General features: G+C 43.8%; 1 protein-coding gene across 2 annotated transcripts in view; it reads left to right on the top strand.

Annotated features, from left to right (window-relative positions):
- Positions 1–15,473, top strand: part of LOC144142510 (fibronectin-like) — a 55,017-nt gene that overhangs the window by 13,117 nt on the left and 26,427 nt on the right. For both annotated transcript variants that reach the window (XM_077674069.1, XM_077674068.1), the window contains exons 3-8: positions 840–1,115; positions 2,694–2,993; positions 4,981–5,265; positions 8,264–8,539; positions 9,950–10,240; positions 13,637–13,921. In XM_077674069.1, coding sequence (XP_077530195.1) covers positions 840–1,115; positions 2,694–2,993; positions 4,981–5,265; positions 8,264–8,539; positions 9,950–10,240; positions 13,637–13,921 — 1,713 coding nt within the window. The remainder of the gene's footprint in view (positions 1–839; positions 1,116–2,693; positions 2,994–4,980; positions 5,266–8,263; positions 8,540–9,949; positions 10,241–13,636; positions 13,922–15,473) is intronic.

Raw genomic sequence — 15,473 nt, 5'->3', positions numbered from 1 at the left:
AGACCCAGCCCCTACGAGGCTTCGCTCCTGAAAACTGTTACACAGAGGTGGACAAAATATGTTCACCTGCAATTTCGGGGCTCTTGTATTATCTAATGGTCCTTATTGGACGCGTGGAAAACGTGATGCTTGTGCAATGCACAAATTAAAAGAAGGGGTACATTTGTGACAGGCGTTCCAACCTCCGCTCGCCGCAACACAAGTTTGTGAAATAAGAAGAAAGGGGTGGGTCTATGGTATAAGCTTTTTATGTCAGTAACAGAGGCTAAAACGGAGCCAAGTGAGTGCAATCCTGGCTGCAATGTCATTGGTTCTCTACTGAAAACCGTTTTGGCGAAGCTATAGGTAACATATTACTCCTGTTATTCACTATGGTGACGCTTGGATCAGGGTAAGCTCAAGGTGCCAGCCTTGTAAAAATTATAATGTACTGTGCCCTACACTGCGGCGCGTATACAGCCAACGTGATGCTTCGGCGCATAAAAGCCAACTTTTTGAAAATCTGCCCGCTTATGGTCAGCCCGTACAATATTATGCATATAGGGGTGCACTCTTTAACTATCAACTTGTATTGATTATTTGATAAACACGTCTTCGTTTTTCTTTTTGGCTTGACCTTTTTTGTTACCAATCCGGCATAATCTGGGCATGGGTATACTCTCACTCGGTCATGGAACGACTTTATAGGTGGATATTTCCCAGCATTATACTTCCTTGCCCATTGCTCTGCTTACGGGCTAAACATTTCATGAGCAGCAGATCTAGATGCAAACACTTCCTGAGTTTTTCATGAAGCGTCTGCAAATTAACAGGTTGACTGTCCGCCATTACTTTTGCAGTTCTTCATTTTAAAAGCCTGCACTTGACTCCCTTGAACTACTCGGCGATACAAGCAACGTGGGAAGAAAACTGGGCCCACGAGATAAACTTCACCGTCTGCAGGCTCCCGAAAGACTGCAAAACAATTTTTGTCCTGGGTACGCTGAAGCAGCTCACTTTCGGTGGCCTCGCACCCAACACCACGTACACAATCTCCGCCCAGGCTCAAGTGAAGCTAAACAACAAAACGTGTGAAGGCGCCGCTGAAAGTCGTACTGCACGGACATTCCCAATTGGTGAGTCCAATTGCAAACCTGAACGTAGTTTCTGCAGGAATAGCTCGCATACGGCAGGTGGAGTAATATGGTAGTGACCATCTGCTTTCTCACCTGGCCCAATTGTAGGACATGTCGTGGTTGATGTACTTGCGACTTAAGGACGACGGCTCTCAAAGTGAACTCTGAAACGAATTTTTGGGGAGCTTCGGCGCTGTACATTGTATGTAGCAAAACGAAAGGTAAAGGCCGTAGTAAGGTGAAGTCGAGCTTAGACGCATTTATCACTGAAGCAGCTTTACCGGCGGCTTCGTGTGTAAAGGCCTATGCGGCTACGTATAGAAGGTGCGGTCAGGGCACTCCATGGGGGTCTCTGCCATCCTTTTTCTTTTTTCGCCCCAGCGGCGCCAGCGCGCTTGTCCTGAACGCTAATGCTGCTCTGGTGCTGAGATTTTCCACCTACTGAGATTTTCCGCCTCTTCCCTCTACTCTCCTACTGCGGCCCCATCGCTCTTCTTCTCAACTGTCTGGCCGTGCTACCGGTCTCTTTATCAGAACCCTCCTCTGGTGCTGCTGTTTTCTTTTTCCTTCTAATGTTTTTTGCTGCACCTCACAACGCGATTTTAAAACAGAAATTTAAGGCTTTCGCCCTCCAAAGTCATTCTAGCCCTCTTTTTCGCCTACCACATTATTCAAGAAGGCAATCATGGACACCTCATATGCATGCACCACAGTGTCCGAGAAGCTAAATAAAAACTCTCACAATAGTCACGCCGTGCTGAGGGTGTCCGGAAACCTAACAATCATTTTAGATGTGGTCGCCCTCTCCGTCGTTTGGGATCTAAGGGACAGCTAGATGTATTGCTAATGACTATAGAGAAAAAATCAACGAAATCGATTAAACAAAGATAAGGCCGTGATTCACGCTGCTAAAAAGTTGCATATTTTAGCTTAGAATGAGCCTGAACAAGCATGGTACCGCAGTAGAAATAGTGGAGATATTTTTTTTATATTTACTTGCTCGAGACAATCCTCACAGGTATGCTTTTATGTACTAGTCAAGTTGAAATATTTTCTCAAGTTCGTTTTAGAGGGCATGTTGTTTTTACGCGAAGTTGTTGTAAAATATTTTTGAAGCCATATCATTTATTTTGGTGATGATGGTGCATTCAAGAACCTCGCGTGTTGTCGGTAATAGTACAGTATACCCATATAATGGATAATTACGCAGAATCATAACGCCCCCCGACTGCTGTCTTTGACGATTCTCTTGCCTATACAGAAAATCTCGATCTCAGCTTTTTCAGACGAACATTTCGCTTTCCGTTTTTTGTTACACCTCGTGAGGCTGGGAATATGCAGTATTTGCTCTTTTTTACAGTACCTTAGGTGTGCGCTGTGTGAAACAGCGTGCATTATTAGTTTTTAAAATTGATTTCTTTTATGACGCGGAACTCCGATAGAGACCAAAGGAACACCAGAACCACCAAATGCATGTTCACGCATCCTTTTCTATTTTTTGCTTTGTTCAAAGAAAAGCGGATTTAAGCAGCTCAGATGGTTGAAATTTTGGTTTTATCCCTCCCTTTCTGCTCACAGCACCAGGCCCGGTATTAAACCTAAAATATGAAATTCTGAAGAGCGTTTTCCTCAACGCTGGATGGGACGCCCCTTGGGACACCGCTCCTGTGGACGGCTACACCGTAGAGTGCAGAGACATTGAGGGGGCCTACGACGTGGGTGAAGACGTCTTTGAGAAGACATTTGTAAATGTGACCATAGATTTGAGGAAGTTTGCATCAACATTCAACTGCTCGGTCTGGGCTTTCATCGACTCCAGCCATCATGGGCGCGTTAATGGAACAAAGATCCTTTTTGAAGTCGCTACACACGATATTGGTGAGTCAATGTCACTCATTCTTCTACAACTATAGGTGCTTAGATCTCCGTTTAAAGGCCGCCGTCGGCCCTTGATATTTAAGAACGACTTGTACGGACTACAGTTAATTACGTTTATTTTACTCTTTGGTATGACTGTGACGTATTGACTGACATTTGTGAGACATAGGGTGAAAATGAAAATCGATTGGCTGTACTTGTATGAGGCAGCGAATTAATTTAGACCTCTGCTGCATGGTTTATGCTTTATATAAACTGAAGGGCAACATATACTAGAGCGAAGTAATGTACGCTGGGTCAAGTTTATATTCGGCTGAGCTAAAAAAACAGCTCAGAAAGTAGACTTGCACCCGTAGAAAAGACGAAATACACGCTCTGTCACGGTTGATTTTCTTTGGGCATCTGCTCAATATTTTAGAACCTATGCAGGTCATGTGAAATTTTCCGTTTTAGTGAAGGTGGCCCGAGTATAGCGCCATCGCCACATATTCAAGAAATCTAGATGGTGTTATTATGTACCCGAGAAATACGACGAACTTCGTAGGTGCGGTACAGTTAGGCTCCTAAAACTGAAAAAATATCGGCGAAAATGGTAGGTCCTGCTTTGGTTACAAAATATGTGCAGTGAAGTCAAATTGCTTGTCACGTGATCCTCTATAAGTTATCTCTATAGCAAAGTGCGCGTGCTTTTTGTGGTACCCGTGCGGGAACTAAAATGCTAGCGAGGAACTCTGCAACGTGTGCGAACGTTCATCCCAGCGGTGTCTTGGTTAACTAAAAACGCGGAGAAAAAATCGTCTTTCTCTCGTATTTTGTCGGCTTTCTAAACGCAATAGCTTTTCTTGTACTTTGTGTATGTTTCCTGTGTGTATGTGTGCGCGTTGCTTTGAATTTGTGCGTGTGTGTGTTCGGGGGGGGGGGGGGGGGGGGTCGTGCGCACAAACGCACAAGAAGCACTTGCTAGGTGTCGCGGGTGCATTATTTATATTAAATCAGAAAAAAGGGACCCGCAGGCGAAATGTGGCAGACAAAAAATTGGATGCGATTTTGTTAGTGCGATGTCCAAGACTTTTCAGCCTATGAGCCAAAAAGGAATAAACTATTAGCTGAATATTCAAAAGTACTGAACTGAAAAATGAGTGAAGCTATTGCTTTGTGGAATTATCCAGACCATTCAGTTTGTCGTAGCACTATAGGAGAAAATATATTTATTAAAGCTGGGTTTAGGAAACGGAAGTATAGGCAGTACTTAGACAAAAGTGGAATATGGAAATAAGTGCAAAAACAGGCAAAACAGGACACAAAACGTTTATGTGACAAATATTACGGGTGACAAAAAGTGCATGTTCAATTTTATCTAGAATCTCACAGGCTGCTGTGAACAAAAATGTAGTATGCTTTCGCGAAGGTCACTCCCAACCACAGTATAGAAAGTAAAGTTGATTGGCATCGAGGCAGCCCCCACGCAAGACGCCACTGGAGTAGAGCACCAGAGATGTAGAGGGGGGTTTTACAGTCAGGTGCATTCTATTGATTATAGATACTTTTGCGCGCAAATAAAATTAAGTCTGTTAGCAGCAGGTGCCCTTGACAGCGGAAGCTAAATTATGCGCCCACGGCTGGGGTCTGCCGAGAAACTCGCTTTCTGTTCTACTCACGGAATACTTCTCCCTTCCAGTATGTGTGCGTATGGGAAGATTACTTTTGTTTACTATGGTATTAAAACATATTTCCGTCTGTTATAATAATAAAACATCTGAAAAACTTGAAATGTATAAAAATGTGGCTGCATTGAGTAAAATATGAAGTTTTATGTAGAAGTCGGTAAGGAATATTTAATTTAATAGTCATAAAAGTTTAGCATGACACGCATTCTACGAAATCATTTAAAACACCGCAAAGGAAGAAATCAAGGTGCGGTTAGTAATGCTTGTTCCCCATTATTTATTGTATTGCCTCAAACTATATGTTTGCATTTCTTTTTCAGATCCTCCTGTAGACCTAAAAGTTATGGTGCAGTGCAAAAACGAGGCCGACATTGCGTGGAACTACGAACTTGGAGTCCCAATTACAGGTTTTGTGGCTAAAGTGTGTTGGATAAATGAATCTTCTTGCGAGAACCGGATACTACCGGCACCTGCCAAAGAACTGTCTTATCGGCTGAAACAATTCAGCGCGCTTTATAACGTTTCCGTGGTGGCATACGTAAACGACAGCCTTCAGACAGTCTACTCACGGTCAACGAAGGCGAAATGCTTTTCTTTCCCTAAGGGTGAGTATTCCATGTGACGTTCCACTTCTACACTAAGCACTAATTCAGTTAGAGTGTCCGACTGCGAAGCGTTTGTGAGTTCGACGAACGTTTTATGTAGCAATATTTATTTCATCACATTGAGCTGTACGGGAGTTCCACTTGGACATCTAAGCTACGCGTGTATCATAACGGTGTGAGACTTTCCAACTTCTCCGTGCTCACTTTTTCAGGGCAATAATGATGAATTTTTGGTGACCGAAATTTTTTTTTTTAAATACGCAAACAGCCAAGTAGAATCGTATTCTTTATTTGGTATATTTCTGAAATTAGCGTGTTTTCTTTCTGCGAACAAGACAAAATCAAATACTGCACATTCACTGCTCCTTTAAATCGAATGTTTTCTCTTGAAAGTACGGGCTTTAAAAAGTTGTGAAGATGATAACGAAAAAAAATTACACCATCTTCCCGTGGGGAACCCTGATGAGGATGCGAAGCATCGTGGCGGTTCCGTGTGGTTCCATTGTGTTGCCGTTATGTTGAGTGATCTGGTTTTTACTAGCGCCAGAGGGAATTCCGCGTCCGGGTCCACACCGGTGGCAAAGGCACGCAAGTGCTGTTGTGTTACGGTGAGTAGGCGGTGGTTCTCGAGGCGCCGAAACTCGTCCATCATGTTCTTGTCGATGTTGTCGCTGTGGTAGAATTGGTAGTCTCCGTCAGCTTTGGTGAGGTAAAGGTTGTTGACATTGGTGCACCGGCTGAGAGCAATGTGCACGCCCTCCTCTTCGCAGCTTTGTCTTCTCGTTCTTCTTCTTCGGCGGTTCCCCTACGGGAAGATGACGACGGTGGTTGAACGCGAACCTATCTCGTAATGGATTCTTTGGTTATCCAATCCCTAGGGGCATCCTGCCACAATCAGCATCAGAGGCGCTGCGGACGGGGCTGGTTGAGCTGCAAGGCGCGTGGCGCTTCCCGCCACAGCTTTCCCACGGGAAATTCAGCATCCCCCTCTAAAGTTTTCAGTTCGTCGTTTCCGTTGACGTTCAGCTTCGCGTGCCTTCGTTGTATCAGTAGCTTCTTGACGTAGTTTGAATGAGTCAAAGACATAAGGCGCGTTCGTAGCACTTGCTCCTGCCCAGATTTGTAGCGTAGTGGGAAGAGCACCACGTACCTCCCGTTGCGGCCAGAGAGTCGTGGGATCGAAACCGGGCGCCGCTAACTATTTCTTTTTTTTATAGTGTAGTATCGCGGAGCTGTATGTGTAAGGAGGAGAGTTGCGCATGCGCAGTGAGCGTGTGGACGGCACCGCCATCAACGACGGAGGACCAGGCGAGCCTAAGAAATGCTCCGCATTTAAAAAATTTGGATTGCAGGTTACCGTTACCATAGTGGATTGCGTATACCGTAGAACGCACTTTTTATGAAGACATGCATAAAGCCAACAAGGGCGGAATTTTTTCCTTTTAGGCACTAAAAGAGAGGAGAAAGCATTTATCCGCCATTTCAAGGAGTTTTAACTTGAGCTGCAGAAAACTTCTTGGAACAACTGAGCTTGCTTGTTGTGGATGTTGGATTACTGAACGTAAACAGGTAGTTTTCGGCCTGAAAAAGTTTGGCAATACATAGCTGATATTAGGCGATTGTGACTAAAATAGATAACTTTTTTCTGTAAGCAATAGTTCTATTCGTTACTGTTCAAACATTGATAAAAATATAAATTACGGGTATATTTCTAGTTGCGGACTCCAAGATGAAATTTTGGTACACCTCGTGACTCCTTTGGGATACCTTACATTATGACACAGGCTCATGCTTAGAGACTGTTTCCATACCACAACGGTATAACGGGTAAAGAAATATACATTAAAATTGCATTTTTCTATTTAAAATAAAAAAAATGTAAAAAGGTAACCGCAGGAGATAATTACACAGAAAATAACTCAATACAGAGTATGTGAACCTATGGAACACAGAAAGATTTATTGTTTCGAGGGAAACCAGATGAATCATCGTTGTATCAAACGATCGAATGCCCGTACGCGATTTTCAAGTTACCGTGCTTGCATGCAATTTTGGGACTTATATAAGGAATGCTTTCCGCTTTGGAACATGCGTAACTTTTCTACTTTTATGCGTGATCGCGACAGCGCTAATTCTACGATAACATTAGGGATTAGGATAATACTGATAATTTATTGTGATAAAGGATGTCATCTAACATTGTAAAATGATTGTGCTTCATTTTCAGTAACTTTTTCGTTATGACTGCATATTCTATTTAGTGGTGTAGAGCGCGAAATGTTGATAGGGAAAGCAAGATTAACCTTTCAAGATAAGGAGCGGCCAGTTGGCAACAAGCGTAGGTTGCTACGTAAAACGGAAATGAAAATGATGAAATGGGAGAAACACCCGATCCGACAAAACTGCGCGCTGACACTGACAGAGCCAGCAACGAACGCAAAAAGCAAAATCAGCGGACCATGAAATAATAAATTAAGAATTTAAATATCTTGCGCCAACCAGTGTAATTGGCGCAATGACGTGTAGGGCCGAAACTATCCGCCTTACTAAACACCTATAGAAAAAATTTAGGTCAATTCAATAAGCCATGTGAATGATGGTATGCGCAACACTAGACATGGGCGCCCGCCACAAAATAACAAACTCAGGTACAAGACACCAAATTAAGGTAGAGATGTTGGGCGGGGAATGTGTAACGACTGAATGGCAACTCGTGGATCAATAGGGTAATAGCGTGGCTGCCGGGATACGGAACTGGGGGTAGGGGACGCGTTAACGCGATGAAGAGAATAATTAAAAAAAAATGGATCAACGAATGTACTCAAGTTGTTCAGGATAGATTGGCTGGAGACCTATAGGGAAGGCCTTCGTCCTGAAGGACACTTAGGCCTTTTTAATTGGGCTTAATCACGGCCTGTGTCTGTTGATTCGGTGTCGAACTACGCAAATATTTCCGCAGCCATTTCTCATAGCGCTGCATCCTGTTTCTTGCTTCCAGTGCCGGACCTTGATGACGCCATTGTGAGTGCTTTAAGCAGCACCGCATTGCGTGCGGTCTGGAAAGAGGAATGGGACCATGAAATAGCATTCCTCGTGTGCACGACGCCGTACAATTGCCAGAGCCGCAGAGTTCCTGGAGCGCTGCAGCAGTACACCTTCACTGGCCTCCGTCCGGACACCAAGTACAATGTCTACGCGCAAGCCGAGGTTGCTCTGTACAACAAGACATGCAAGGGCGCGCTGCAGAATCGCAGTGCATCCACGTTTCCTGAAGGTGAGTGCCACCCCAGAACCATTGTATGCAACTGTTAAACTGGTTTCCACATATCTTTCTTGTTAACCCATAACCGCTGCATGAGTCGGTTAATCATGTTTTCCCAGAATTTTTTTTATCCGAACCGTTGTACGTTACTGTTAAACATGTTCTCACGTAAAGTTTTTTTTCTTGAAACTGTAACATTACCGTAGTGTACCCCCGAAGTGGCCGATCCTGGCCCTAGGAAACCACACTGCAAGAAAAATTTTGGCAAAAAACACTGTCCTCGGGGAAAACCAAAAATAGTTCCTTAATAAACATTTATTATCCTTAAGGAGTGAAAATGTTTTGCTCGTGAAACTGAGGACTGTGCGGATGAAGCACTCATAATGAGGCGCAAGCGATTAACCAGAACACTACATCTTTTGATGATTGATTGGGACTACTAATCTACCTATTGAAGAGAAAGAAAACAGCGGCGTGTTGCTTTTGCTGCACAAAAATTGCGTATTTTTGTTTACAATCATAACTAAATCGGCCATAGATTACGCTAGATGGCATGCTGAAAAGTATCGCTCTCTTTTTTGACCTGCTCAAAGTTTTCCGCAAAGGTGTGTTTTATGTTGTTTCCATTGCAATAAAGATTGCTTAAAGGTCCGTAAATTAGAGATAGCTGTTTTCAGCTACCGGCGCGGTAAATAATTTTGTGAAGACCAAAAGGTATTCTTCGTTACACGAGAGCGTTCGAAGGAGTCCGACAGCTTTTAAATAAAAAAAGGAGTGGTATGTAATTAGAAAAAATCCAAATATCACGCACCCGTAACGTATATATAACGTAATTAGGAAAACTAAATTAGCTGTGAGTCTACTATGCCACTGATAACAATGTGCAGTTGTGACAGCTTGAATTGTCTCCGTTGGAGATGTGGACAAAATAATTCTCAATACCATTCATTGCCGCATGCTGAAAGGTGCAAACTGTGTCGGCCATCAATGTAACCTCTTCAGCCTGGCAGCTGTGCTTTGTTTTACGCAAGCAGCCTTAGGTCATTTCTAAGATCTTCTGTGGACCTACTGTGTTTTTATTGATTCTCTTGCCAAGACGTTTTAGCCGTGAGCTAAGATTCTTTTGAAAGAAACACTTCCTTTTAATGCAGTTTGCTTTGTTAGATAATGGAAGGCAGAAAATATGCATTGATGTTCTCCCTTTGCTCTCCATTAAATGTTCCCACTGTGCTATTTCGTAAATGATGTGAAGGCGAAAAGCTGTCTGTAATATTTCATACTATTGAGACAGATACAATATAAGTATTATAAAAACCAAAGACACACTTATACGTTGTCCTTGTTAGTCTTCTTCGACCGCAAATATAATATTTTGGCACGGGTGCTTGTCTTTACATTGCACTCCCATATTTTCCCTTACAGCCTCGGGTACGGTCTCAAACTTCAAATATAAGGTGGTGAAAAGTGTTTTTCTCAACGCTAGCTGGGAGGCTCCAAATGAGAACAAGCCAGTGGACGGCTATACCATAAAGTGCAGAGACCTCAAGGGGCCGTTCGAAGTGGTTCAAGATGTGTTCGTGACGAACGTGTCCTTACCTTTACGGAAATTCGCATCAAGATTCAACTGCTCCGTGTGGGCTTTTATTAATGTCAGCCACCACCAACGTGTAAATGGAACAAAGACAGTGTTCGAACTCGCCACACACAACATAGGTGAGCCAATAACGCTCTTGCACCTCTACTAGATTTTTCTACCGCCTCAGTTTGTTTACTGCGTCCAATCCTTGATGTTGAAGATTGTTTGGCATGGTACATTTGTGTCGCGTAGTGTCGTCCCCTATGTATGACTGGATGTTGTGACTAACATATAATTTTGGGTGCAAATGCGAGTCGAGAAACCGGTTCTGTAGGAAGCACCCATGAATATATCTGCATACAGAGTTGGTTATAGATGGTGCGCGACAACGTGTACCGGAAGAAAGGAATATGCTGTTCGTTAAGTTGGTGCTCGGCTAAAGAAGACATAAAAGCTCGACAGGTTTACTCTCACCGCCAGAAAAGACGGACAGGAGAAGTGCTCTATAGCGTGCCCAATGCAATTAATCTGCAGCACAATCCAGAGCCCATGCGTGATACGCGCTATCATCTGCTCGAGTGAAAATAGTCAGTGTAGGCGGCCTCTGCGCTGACTCAAGAACGCCAGGTGGTGTTAATAGGTTTTTGTCGACTACGGCGGGCTTCGTAGTTGCGTTTAGCGCAGCATAGGAAACTCGGACTACACTTAGCTTGACTGGGGCTTCTCCTGACTTTAACAAAAGAAAAACGTTTGCAGCGATGTAAACACGTTTGTGAGATCATGCTGGATAGGAAATGGCGAAAACCAGCACAAAGCCTTTTTGTTGTTCCCGTGTACAAGCTAGGGTGCTTCCTTCGGGGAGTTGGTCGATCACGGTAAAATTAGGCGCAAGGGAGGCGAACCCGCCTTCATCGGCGTATTCTGCCTACCTTGTGTGTCGTTCGTTTCTTTTTTGCTTCCTTTGTAAATATGAAATTGCTGCAATAAAAGCTGTTGCACGAACACCATTGAAAGTGGAGAAAAAATGCCAACCGGGTGGGATCCGCACCTACGATTCCAAACCGAATCCGAATCCGAACCGAATCCACTTTCTTTCTGTCTTTCCAAATTATTCATCCGTTTTAATGACCTACCACATCGTCTACTTTGCTTTCGGGTGTTTTTTGACTGTCAACCCTTATTTTTGTCTTATTTAAACGAACCCCTCATTTCCTATTCTGATTCGCTACATGCATATCGAGGGCCTCTGTTCTGGCAGTCTTGGTGCCATAAGGAGCTTAAGAGGGTTCAACGCTGGTTGACCACTCTCGACATGTCGTAGACATTCGAGTTACGGCCTGGGGGTTAAAAAGAAAGTCCCCTTCACCCCGAGTAGTCCGAGTGGCGCTGGCTACCACCCCTAAGTGCAGGAAACAAAAACACAACACAAATACCCCAGAAAGTGGAGGGGCAATAGCCGAGCCGGTAGAGTAGTGGCCATCGCACCAGACCGGTATTTTGGAGGTCTTGGGCTCGGATCATTTTTGGCCACTTTCTTTCTGTCTTTCCAAATTTTTTATCTGTTGCAATCATCTACCACATCCTCCCCTTTGCTTTCGGAGGTTTCTTGATTGCCAACCCTCTTATATATATATATATATATATATATATATATATATATATAGCTATAGCGAATGATAATAGGAAATGAGGGGCGCGTTGAAAATTACACAGAAATAAGAGTTCGCAGCCAAGAAAACCTCGGAAAGCAAAGGGGAGGATATGGTAGGTCATTGAAAGAGATAAAGAACTTGGAAAGAAAGTGGAGAAAAAATGCCCGCCAGGTGGGATCCGAACCTACGACCTCCAGAATACCGGTCTGGTGCGATAACCACTACGCTACCAGCGGGGCGATTTTCCCCTCCACTTTCTGGGGTATTTATGTTTATTTATTTGTCTTTCCTGTGCTTGGGGGTGGTAGCCGGCGCCACTCGGACTACTCGGAGTTATCGCAGCAGACCGGTATTGTGGAGGTCGTGGGTTCGGATTCCACCTGGCGGGTATTTTTTCTCCAGTTTCTTTCTTTCTTTCCAAGTTCTTTATCTCTTTCAATGACTTACACATCCTCCCCTTTGCTTTCCGAGGTTTCCTTGGCTGCCAACTCATTTCTTTGTTATGTATATATATATATATATATATATATATATATATATATATATATATATATATATATATATAACGGTGTTACGGCTTAGCATGCATCTGTCCATACGTACTTTTATATACGTGTGGTGTGTTGACATTCTGCATGTTGGAATATGTACTTGTTTACTTGATGTGTCAGCTTGCTTTGGTAGGAGAATTCAGCTCGCTGTTTTCGAAGGACCATACACATACTCGCCATCCTTCTATTTTTCCGTTAAAATGTGATTTTCTTGCGGTGACGTTGGCAGTTTACTTGCGTGTAGTCCTATAAAGGAATCTGCGAGAAATGCTTATTCTACAAAAGCATGACTGCTGTTAAATAAAAACTGATGCTCCTTCGTCTACCGACAGCGACGGTTGAAACGCTCAGCTTTCGCGTGAGGGATTTGTTCGCTGTTGTTGGGGCTGTACGGGTTCACATAGTTTCGGTGGGGCGGGGCGGTCGCTATCGATGAGACCAAGGAAGCTTCGCTTTAAATCCAAACTGCTTCGACCGCATCGAAACGGCGCAATGGGATAGACGTCGAATTTATAACCCCGAGGGACCCAGGTTCAATACCGACCACAGAAGTGTTTTTGTAGCGTAAGTTACACTGGCGAAGTTTGAGCAGTTTCGCGTGGACCTTGAAGGGCCGTGCTGTGCAAGCGTGAGGAGCATTAGATTGGATTGGATTGGATTAAATTAAATGTTATTGGACTGGATTGTAAATCCAATCCCATTGGAGTACGGGATGTAGAGAATCGGGTATGCACATTCCCCGGTCTGCGCATCTCAGAGGAGTGACGTCATAGCCGTGGTAGACGCAGCTGTGCGCCTCCGTACGTTGCGCAGTAGCCAAGTCTGACGCTGCGCCGGAGCCGCTTGATAGCCGTTTCGCGTGGCTCCTGGAGAACCGTGCTGCGCGTGCGCGAGGAGCAGTGACCGGACTAGACTGGACTGGACTGTTCCGGAGTGGACTGGATTGAATTAAATTGGATTGCTGAACGTTAGCTCACACCTGGCATCGCCGAGCTAATCCAATGCTAATTTTTTTCTTGAGGCGCTTGATATGCCTTCGATAATCATAATCAACGTTTTGTGATACCCGCTGTGTATTTGCTTTTCTGCAGTGCGCTTTTATGACGTCAGTGTAGCAATGAGTGAGGTACAAAAGCGTTGCTTTAAAAGTACGTGTTCCAGCACAACCCTACGAAAAATGACTAATTGGAAGGTTGAAAATTTTATTTTGCGAGAGGAATCCTGCGAAATTATAAAAAAAAACATTAGTAAAAAATTAATGTGTGATTTGTTTACGTTGTTCTCACATTTATTGATATTCTCAAGACATATGTCCATGTTTGTTTTTCAGAACGCCCTATGGACGTAAACGTTGCGGTACAGTGCAAAAACGACGCTACCATCACGTGGGAGTACGACCTCAGAGTCGAAATTACAGGCTTTCTGGCTAACCTTTGTTGGTTGAATAGATCTCTTTGCGAGAACAGGACATTATCGCCAACAACCCGAGAAATGTCTTATCAGCTGCAAGGAGACGGTGCGCTGTACAGCATTTCCTTGTTGGCATATCTAGATGACAGTCTTCAGGCAATCCTCTCTCAGCCCACCACAGCGAAATTCTTTTCGTTCCCCAAGCGTAAGTATTTCAGACAACGTTCTTTGTCAGTGTCACGGCGCTCTTGTGCCATGAATGTCCGACTGAAGAACCCATTGGTGAAATTATGCAGCCTTTCAAGTTAGCCAGATATCTGTTATGAGGTGTAGTTTGACGGTAGCTCGATTAGAACGTTTGTGCCAAGCCTATCAAGAACGGTCAGTTCTTACGGAAAATCGCTCGCTGTGTTCATCTTATTATTAACCCAATAGGAATGACGCGGGCGCAATCTGATATTATTATACAGAGGCCGAAACAAAATACTGGATTTCTGTTCGGTTTATTCTCAAAATCACTGCTTTTTTTTTCTTCTGTTAACGAAGCATTATTGGAGTTGGTACCCTTGCGGCATCCTAAAGAGCATCCTCTATGTGGCGAGAGTAGTAGCTCGCACAAATTCAGACAATTGAAAAAGGAAATATATGCTGGTATTGTTCGGATTTCCCCGCAAGTGTTTGTTTTGTGTTAATGCGTCCGGCAGTGATGGTTGAAATATTGCTCCCAACACGTAAAAATTGTTATCCCCTGGTAAAGCTCAAGGCATGCTAAGCGAGCGTTCAAATGGAAACGGGTTGCATTAAAGATTGAACCTCCACGCCTCTTCACGTGGCCTGCCTCGTATCAACGAAAATAAGGTGTCTTAACTCAATTATCATATAAACAAATAAATAAGCGATCATGATGTAGGTTTATTGATTACGAGGCCAGGAGTAGTTCCAACGGCAAACTATATCACACGTCATCTGAAGCAGACGACTTGAAAAGCCTTTTCTCTGGAGCTAAAAAGTTGACGCCAGTGTTTCCTGTCAGGCACCATGATTCGTATGCATTTCTTTCTCTCAAGCGATTTTAAAAGGAATGTGTCCTTCGAAGTACGAAGCCATGTGCCTCTGTAAGAAAACCGCCAGTCCTTTTTATCGGTTCTTCCACGCTCTTGGCAGCTTCCGATACACGCTGCGCTAAACAACCAAGCAATCAGTCTTCTCTCAAGTGGTGGAATCCTCCCACTGACGAGACAATTGTGTACCTCATGTCATCGAAAATAAATTCGTCGAGTTTTAGCGATGCTTGCAATCAAAGGTAACGTTAAAATTCGTGACCCGCAAGGACTGTTGTAAGCTTCGGTTCCTCCATGTGGATGTTTCATTAACGTCGGCAGACAAGATCTAAATTTAGAAATAGAATTTTTGTGCCTGCGCAATGAGTCTGCGGATATCCTGTGACACTGCTCCATTTAAAAGCATTTCTGTCTCTTTTTTATTACATTGCTAGTACAGGTTACGTGAATCGAGCCACTGCTAGTCGTTCCTTCGAGCTTGCTGTCGGCTATTAGCGGCGCTATAACAGACGCATTTTGAGCGAACCGTCGAGTCATGGTTGATGATGACTTTCCCGTTTCCTCCACGTTGCGCTACACAGCATCTAGATGTTCTTATAGGCAAGAAAGTACAAAACATGTTTGCATAAAAATAATGCTCCAGGAACGCAAAGCTCTCGCTGTGGTTTAAAAAACTTACTTGGCAGTAGGCTAATG

The sequence above is a fragment of the Haemaphysalis longicornis genome, unplaced genomic scaffold (assembly GCF_048455015.1).
Source record: "Haemaphysalis longicornis isolate Haplotype H1 unplaced genomic scaffold, Haemaphysalis longicornis Haplotype H1 scaffold_6, whole genome shotgun sequence".
NCBI classification, from domain to species: Eukaryota; Metazoa; Arthropoda; class Arachnida; order Ixodida; family Ixodidae; genus Haemaphysalis; species Haemaphysalis longicornis.
The sequence above is the reverse complement of the archived record's forward strand: the minus strand, read 5'-3'. Positions and strand labels throughout refer to the sequence as shown.